The 8,724-nt window shown below is 36.6% G+C and overlaps 1 protein-coding gene across 1 annotated transcript; it reads left to right on the top strand.

Moving 5' to 3' along the window:
- Positions 1-1,387: 1,387 nt before the first annotated feature.
- LOC150106644 (monocarboxylate transporter 2-like) lies at positions 1,388-5,200 on the top strand. Its single transcript, XM_090393447.1, has 3 exons — positions 1,388-1,652; positions 4,010-4,153; positions 4,230-5,200. Exons 1-3 carry the CDS (start codon positions 1,388-1,390, stop codon positions 5,198-5,200), a joined length of 1,380 nt encoding a protein of 459 aa, XP_090249573.1.
- Positions 5,201-8,724: the final 3,524 nt, after the last annotated feature.

The following is an 8,724-nucleotide window of genomic DNA, read 5'->3' as shown; positions in this document are numbered from 1 at the left end:
GAATAATATTTCCATCGATGTGACTAATACGCTCCTAAAATAAAATATTTGCGCGCTATTAAAATGTCTCTACTCTCCACTCAACATGAAGGTTTATAGAGCTGTCCAGGGATAGTTTCTAAATTCACTTCAGAGAAGTTGTTACTCGATATTCCTAACCTATCATACAATCAGAGAAAATACAAGAAATTAATTAGAACTAACAGCAGTTTCCCACCTGTTATGGCCAACTCTTATGCACAAAAAACGTCTTACAAGTTCTTATAAGACGTTTTATGTGCAACCGATGCCAAACCAATGCTTAAAAAAATTAAAAATGAAATAAATCATCAACCGGAAATTAAACGTCAGAGTTATCGTAATGTGTACAAGGGCCAAAAGTTCTTACAGTTGTCTGGCAAAGTTCCAAGAAAGTTAGCGAAAATATTTGATAGCTTTAAATCTCTATTTGTGAATCACTAAAGATATCTCTTGTTTATAAATTAAAAGGGATGCAATGATCTAAAATAGCCTAATCTATCTTCCAGATAAGACCAAAATCGTTACGACAATATTTCAAAAATAGTACATCATGTGACTACTGGCACGCATACTATTAGATGAATGTTGGTGATACGCTGCTTCCATATTACTTCAAGCATGGAAAATTTAACTTTCCGAAATTACAAAATTAAATTATTATTTTTTTCTCAAACTACTGTCCTCTACATAACATACATTAACCGGAAAGCAATGAGACAATCCATATTGTTTACATTGAGTTATACAACCGACTGAAGATCTCAACTCATTTACATGGTGCTATGCTTTTTTTTTTTTGACCAGTACCTTACGATTCATGTGAATGTACATTCAAAGAAAAAAAAGTATTCAAATAACAAAAAGGATAATCGTAATAATACACGTCTTGGAGATAAAATAATCATCGTATGACGTAAAAAGGTAGAGTCGATCTTAATATTAGCGGAATCTTTCTTATTCTTCTCCGCTGCAGGGCTGCCATACCGCTATGCTAATTCAAGTGCATCTACTAAGTACATATGCTTAGGATACACTTTAGTGCATCCTAAGCAAATCGTACTGGTCGCTTCTGTTGTACTCCTATCCCACAATCTACGGCTGTGTTATTCAATGACAATATTAACGGTATAGTTCATGAATTATCAGTAGTATAATATACGATACTAGTCAGTATGAAGAAATACTCAAATTCTGAGACAAACTTATTCCAACATTGTCATCTTATTGGTACAAATGTGAGCTCTCAATATTACGTCAGATACTATGACAAGATATATTAGTATAAAAATACAGCAGCGGCCAACGTAGCTGTTTGTTGTAATAGCGAGGTATAGGAAAGATCACCCCCGTATACAAAGTGTTCAACATGGTAGAAACAATCCCGTTTATTACTGGCAATCATGAACACATCGAAAAGAAAGAAGTGAAGATGATACTAAAGAATGTTCCACCGGAGGGTGGTTATGGTTGGACAGTGGTGCTCGGTTCTTTCGTTATGTTCTTTTTGACGACAGGATTTCTCAAGTCGTTTGGAGCACTTCAGTTGGCGATTTTCGATACCTTTAAAGACACTACATCTTCAGAAGCAGCATGGATCCCTGGAAGCCTTAATACTATATCTTTAATGCTGTGTAAGTTCATTTACATTGATTAATTTCTAAATACCTCCATTTTTTGTTGTATGTAACAGATGGTATGACAATAGTTTTTATTTGTTCATTCGCAGATGGCTGTAAATGCAATGTCTTAACTTCTGATTATCTCGGCTGATGTGTAGTGTACTTATCTGCACTAAATAGCAGAAGAATACGATGAGGTAGACGAATTTACTAAACTACTAGTTGACTGAGTCGATAGTACCGATTTAGCTGGTTTGTTTGCTTGCGAATAAAGTTCATTTGATAGAATTGAATTTGTTTTCGACAACTACGATTCTTTTTTTTTTTTCAATTCTACATCGTGGTGGTTTTCATTCACTGTCATGAACCATCGATCTTAGATTTCACTTCCCCCCCCCAATTTTTTTTTTTAAAATTCATTTTAGTTTCCTTGTAACTTGTACATCACACTGCTTCGATTCCTCCCTATATTTTCAGCTATTTAATACGATAGACTTGCGATGTTGCCATTAAGGATATTGTTAATGAGAAACCTGAAGATCAACGTTTACCTAGGACAATTCCATATTTCTCTAGTAGCTAAAACACAGGACAGCATGTTAGGGAAATAGTTTTTCAGCGCTCATCTATTACTAACTCAATATGCGCACGTTAATCTGAAAGAATCGCTTAGTTTTGCTACCTTAATGGCCACTCTAATAAGTGGCATAAATAGTAGTCAGTTTACAAACGTTTAAATCCTTTTCCGTTTTTTTTCCCTTCTTGATCAATTTTTGGGGAACACAGCCTGACTTGACTGTGTACCTTTTTAGCACTGAATCGCACTCTTATGATTTAGTACTAAGGCTGATATGGTGGAATAATGCACGATCATAAAGTACCACTGTGTACCAAAGAAGGGGGGGGTAGAAAGAAAGATCAGAGATTTTATTTTATTTTATTTTTTCTCGGCAGAAAGTCCGATACGCGAGACATTATCCTTATTGCTGATAGTGCATAGACAGTACCTCTCCTTTCATTAGCCTAGCATGTAATTTTTTCAAATAATGTCATTTCACACATGATTTTGTTCATGATCGAATGAGCGACAAAATAATGGTCGTCTTCTATTTAGATCATGAAGTATTGTACTATTTCATGACTGTAAATTGCTCAGGTGTAAACTCACTGAAGTATGTAAGAAACGTGCAGATCATCCCAGCTTGCATCATCGAAGAGAAACATATGCGTTGGTTGGGGGGGGGGGGGGAGTGACTCGCAACTAGCTCAATACGTTGAGCAATCAAATTACTTCCTGAAAAGTAATTAGCAATAGCATATTTCCATAAACCCACAAACTTAATACGTCAGTTAAATGAAGTTCAATGAAAATAAGCTGACCAAAAAAAAAACAAAATCTGTAGGTTTGTGTGATGTACTTATATGAGCACTTCTGACCAAGAACCGTTAGGAACTTCTAGTATATTAGTCTGGCCCGAAGACTTCAGTTGTCTCCTCTGTAAGCGGAACCTTGATATAGTACCAAATACATTATTACAGGCTGCTTCGTCTCCAAAAGCAGGGTAGTGGTCGTTTACTAAGTATACCACATGAGACCCAAACATTTATGAAAGGGGGATTCGAACCTACCACGATCTGGCTTCAGAGCAGAGATACTATCCAAGTGGCAAGTAGAGCCTGGTGATTCAAGTGGATTTTATTAATCTTTAAATAATGTAAAAAAAAAAAGCACTTATTCATAGTTTAGATAGCTTTACCATGTTAATTCGGATCTGCTTGTCTAGACAGAGCTAATATCTTCATGGCCCGAAGTTCTCAATAACATTTCTCAGTTCTGATGTGTCGAGAAATGTTAATCTGCAGTAAATATAAACTACATAAGAAATCCAATCTGAATGGAGAGAAACTGCTTGGACGGTGTGAGATATAAACACCAATTACAACGTCTGGTTAATTCAAATGGACCTATTAAACACCTCAATTCAACTGTTTGACATCTAATAGTTTGAAAGTTTTGCGTAGTAAAATGGAATGTGGTAAACAATAAGTGCATAGCCTTTCGCTTTGACTAACAGGCTGTAGATTAAAATCCTCATTTGTGAAAGTTAAATTTTCATTGACTGTTGGAAGGCGCGCACACAGCTCACTAGACTCGAAGTGGCTTGAAAAAGGGTGTATTTGGTATTCCAGAGGGGACTCGCAGTATTAATATGCTATAGGATTATTATAAAAATCGTGGTAATTAACTTTAGTTTGTTTTTTTAAATAATGTTAGTGAAAAAGAAAAATAACTAGCATCGTTTCGATGCTAGTTATTTTTCTTTTTCATAACTTTAGGTAATTATAAACTATTGCTTACTTTGGTTTAGCTCCTGTAAGTGGTGCTCTCATCAAGACATTTGGATTTCGTCTAGTGGCAGTCCTTGGGGGAATCTGTTCGTCCATGGGATTGCTTATAGCCACATTCGCCACATCTGGAAGATTTCTGATAGGCAGCATTGGAGTACTGATGGGTAAGCGATCACTTTTCTTCAATCGAATGAATTATAGCTATTAGTTCTTCCGTACATATTTTTTTTCCTTTTCTAGGAATAGGATCCTCGTTCTGTTTAACCGCTGGAACAGTTATAGTCGGTGAATATTTCTTCAAGAAACGTGCCTTGGCTCTTTGCATCGCTCAATGTGGAGCTGCTGTCGGATCCCTGACCTTGCCGCTATTGATTGCCGTTCTTGTGGACAACTATGCTTTATCGGGTAGTTTTTTCATAATGGGCGCCATCTATCTGCATCTGAGTATTAGTGGCTTGTTGTTTGTTCCTCCAGAACAACATCAACGGACTATGCTAGTGAATGAAAACGACTTGAATTCTATCGTCAGTGAATTTCCAGTTAAGCCACCACCTGAAAAAGAGAAAACAGAAAACAACGTTCGTAAAATGGAGCGTATACTGAAGGAGCGTTTTGCTTTTCAGTTTCTTCGAAACCGCACATTTTTTGTCACTGTTTTATCGGTAGTCGTGATGGGATTAGGGAGTCCTCATTATCTGCACTACGTTCCTCTTCAAGCTCAGATTCTCGGATTTGGAAAGGATGCATCTCGACATTTGTTGACGCTGTCTGCTGTGGGGGATACAATAGTGCGAATAGCATTCGGATTTCTTTCTGATAAACGCATTCTGCGTAGAACGACGGAATATTTCCTATCTATCCTGTTATCATCATTTGCTGTCTTGAGCCTTCCCTTTGCGACCACTTACGCTCAGCTCGCTGCTGGTGCTGTGATTGCGGCAATCGGAACCGGTATCTGGTACAGTTTAATTTCCTTAATATTGGCAGATAACCACGGCACCCAAAATCTCGCTGCTACTTATAGCCTTCTTAGAGTATTCCAAGGTTGTGCAAATCTTGTCTATCCACCGGTAGCAGGCTTCATCCGAGAGCGGTACGGTAATTCATCGGTTCTCTTTTTCATGGGATGCTGTATGGTGCTGTCTGCAGTATGTGCTGCTATACTGCACTTGCTGGTCACGTCAGATGAAAAGAAGAAAAGAAATAATTAATACATCGTCATGGAAGTTCTGAAGGACTCTTCTGTTTTAAGAACATTCTAATATACCCTTAGGCTGCGGGACGTCTAATAGTATATGTTTAAAATTCTATGATTTTAGTTCGATGAGTATGAATTAGAAACGGAGTTTTCCTGTAGGAAACTTCCAAATTTAATGGTCTGCAGATCAGAATTTTAGATATTATTTAAGAAATTTCCATGGGCTGTAGAGAATTCTTCGTTTTAGAGGCTATTTTACCTTCAGGCATGTCCTCCAACTCCGCTGGGTCATCCGATTTTCAAAGTAAGCTATTCTGTTGTGGTCGTGATCTTATTTTTCTGCCATAATTATAACCTCGCTACATCGTATTTTGTGTAAGTGTTAATACTCCTGTTGATGTTTTTGTTAATGAAGCCTTTTATGACTTATGTTATTATAACGGTATATTTTAATTGTTTATTTCTTTCTCGTTTTCTTATGTATTGTTTCAGATGTAATATTTGTGGTTTACATTCTGTGTATGAAACATGTTGTTTTTAATAAAGTGAAAATATTTCGTTAATTATTTCGTCATGAAATTAAAACAATACAGTGGTAAATACACTGATTCAATCAATGGTTTAGACAAGTTCACTTTAATCTTCTCTAGATATGCAAATTGATATTCCAGAAAAATATTGATGCAATTAAAGTGTGCATTCCTAATGAGATTTGAGCAACTAATATAGATAGATGCAGGTTCTAGAGTTCGTCCGAAACCACCTAATTGACTGGCAGTATGATTACCTCATACTGGTAGGTCAATGCATGCCCTACCTCATACTGGCAGGGGATTTAAACTGCAATCTGGATCCAGCAATGGATAGACAACAATACCAAGAACATCGACACTTACTAGCTCAGTTTCTCCAGGATGTAATAAATGAGCACGAGCTGACTGATACCTTCAGACACCTGCACCCATATGAAAGTGTTCTACTAGAGGGCTAAAGGTGGTCCTACCAGTGTCCTATACCAGGCATGGCTCGATAGATACTACACATCTATGCACGTAATACCCTAAGTAAGGAGAAGACGTGTTTAAGGTTGCTCCTACCTAAAGTTGGATTTTGTGCGGTTTTATACTTCAACTTCGAGATATATAGAAAGTTTCTCATATCTACAACTTCAGTAGAATTGCCATAGTTATTGGAATATTATAGGATTTAATAACGGGGGGGGGTTTACAACTGCATGACATCCTGCGTATATGTTCATTGCAGGAATCGATATCAAGATGAACTAGTATCTATTTGAAACGGTCAACGTAAGACGCGATACGTACTTCATTTCAAAATGCTTAAGGCAGGATAAAAAAATTCGAAGACAAATGTTAAATTCCATTTAAATTTTTTGGTTCTGTTTTAATAACGACATACTACGGGGAATGTCTCCTACGATAGTAAGCACTGGTCTGTCATATTAGTTATGTTAATTAGTACGCCGGGAGAAATAATTATCCAACCTGGCAAATGTTCAACTTGCGTTCTTCTATAATGCATTATTTCAAATTTAACATCCTATATTGTTCTAAGTGTATATTCTTTTTTTTTTTCACCTTGAAAAGAAACTTCGGTAGACCTTCCCTTACCACTATTTTTAAACAATGGTAATTTAATATTGCATTTCTTTCAGTTTGTGAAGTGCATTATGAACTCATCTAAGCAGCCATATAATCTACCTTTTGCTCAAGTAGGGACCAAGCTTGCTACTTCTTGAATAAAGTTTAGCACTACGACCCGACCTTGTCATGGTCTTAATGTACATGACAAGTCAACATGTCTCTCCATTCAAATGTCTTGTCTATAATTTCAGGTATTACCAAAACTTCCACAAAACTATAGATTCATCTGACCGTCTACAGGCATCGCATCTCTCAGACATGCTAATCCCTTAAGATCGAGTTCATATTTATTCATACTGTCACGATTGTTATAACCATTAATCCTTACCAACCCATAAAATTGCTGACCATCGTCATCACTGCCATCTCTCGGGACTTCACATCAACCTCCGACATTAACGTAATGTATATACAAAGAAAACCTTCGTACACCACCTGGTCGGGATGACGCTTTTGCCGACCAACTATTTACGTAGGTTTCCAATTAGAAACAAAAGAGCAGCAGGAGGCTACTTACTATGCATGCAATACAGCGCACTTAACTGCTGAAATATGCATCGTCCTGAAATGCAAATAAAATTACTCATTCCTATTAGCATAATTCTTACTTCCAACGGCCAGAGGTTTTTGTTAGCTCAGGGCCAGGTTATGGAGCAGTCGTTATTGTAATTTGCCACCGTTCAAATCGTGGGGACTGAGCTCAGTAGTAATAAATATAAAAAACTACTAGATGTCGGAAATCTTAGCTGGTCTGTTTTAGCATAGGAAAAGTATACTGTTTTAGCATAGCAAACCTTTTGTAAGTTTCATTGTGACGCAATAAGTCTCGTTACAGAAGTTCTGTTATCACGCGAGTAGCTCGTGTTTGCTGTGGTAAACAAGAGTTGTTAGTGGATAATGGTATATGATTACTGAAACACTATCTCTCTAGGTTTTCTCTTGTCACTGAACTTTTATTACACTAATGTGTTTCTTTCATGCGTTTTACGTGGCAGAGAAATGGCCGTAAGAGAACGCTTTGTGCGATTAGCAAAAGATTTTTTCTTTCTACAAGATCCAAAAGAAATTTAAAGCTGGCTAATGATTACTCCAAAATCATATTTTCGTAAAACAATTGTGTAGAAAACAAAATTCTTATCTTTGAGACATTGCGTTCATCAGGAAGCAAGTCAGAATGATATCTTACACAAAAATAAGCAAAGAGTTTAGTGCTTGAAATATAAGTTGAGAATATATTTACAATTTTCCTACAAAAAAAAAAAAGAAAGACTGATCTTTCTCCAGCATAAAACTTAAACGTAACACAAACAATACTTAAACATACACGGCAACAAAGGCATGGTGTTCTGAACGTAAAATTCCGAAGGTCAAATCCGAGAGAGCTACATCTGGGGATGAAATTTTATGAGATGTAAAATTCTATAAACAAAGGAAACCAAACTATAAATATCCTGAATTAGAATTTCCTTAATGACTTTGGAATTTCACAAATAATTGAAGATAAAGTTGAACGACTGGACTTTAGCCGAGATGAAGATGGCTAGAACCAGATTATGCTTTTTACCTTAAGGCGTGGTGCAGAACCACCTCTGATATATACCATACTAATACTCAAATGTATCTGGTGACATGAGTCGAGTGCAGAGGTTATGTTGCTAGTCAGATTCACGATCTTAACCCAGGTGTACCTTTTTGCTAAGTTAAAATATTGATTGAGGATGAAGCCAAGAAGTTCATATTCACTACATGAACTTGTTTTTGCACTGATGGAAGAAATGCTTGTCCATTTATTTATCTAGATTCAAGTCTGCAATTTATATATAGATTTATCTAATTCAAGACGCATTTGTAGTTGGGACAACGGTAAGCCTAC

This window comes from Typopeltis vanoorti, chromosome 5, assembly GCF_054136105.1.
Source record: "Typopeltis vanoorti isolate ZY-2024b chromosome 5, IOZ_Tvanoo_1.0, whole genome shotgun sequence".
NCBI lineage: Eukaryota > Metazoa > Arthropoda > Arachnida > Uropygi > Thelyphonidae > Typopeltis > Typopeltis vanoorti.
This window is presented reverse-complemented; position numbering and strand designations above follow the sequence as displayed.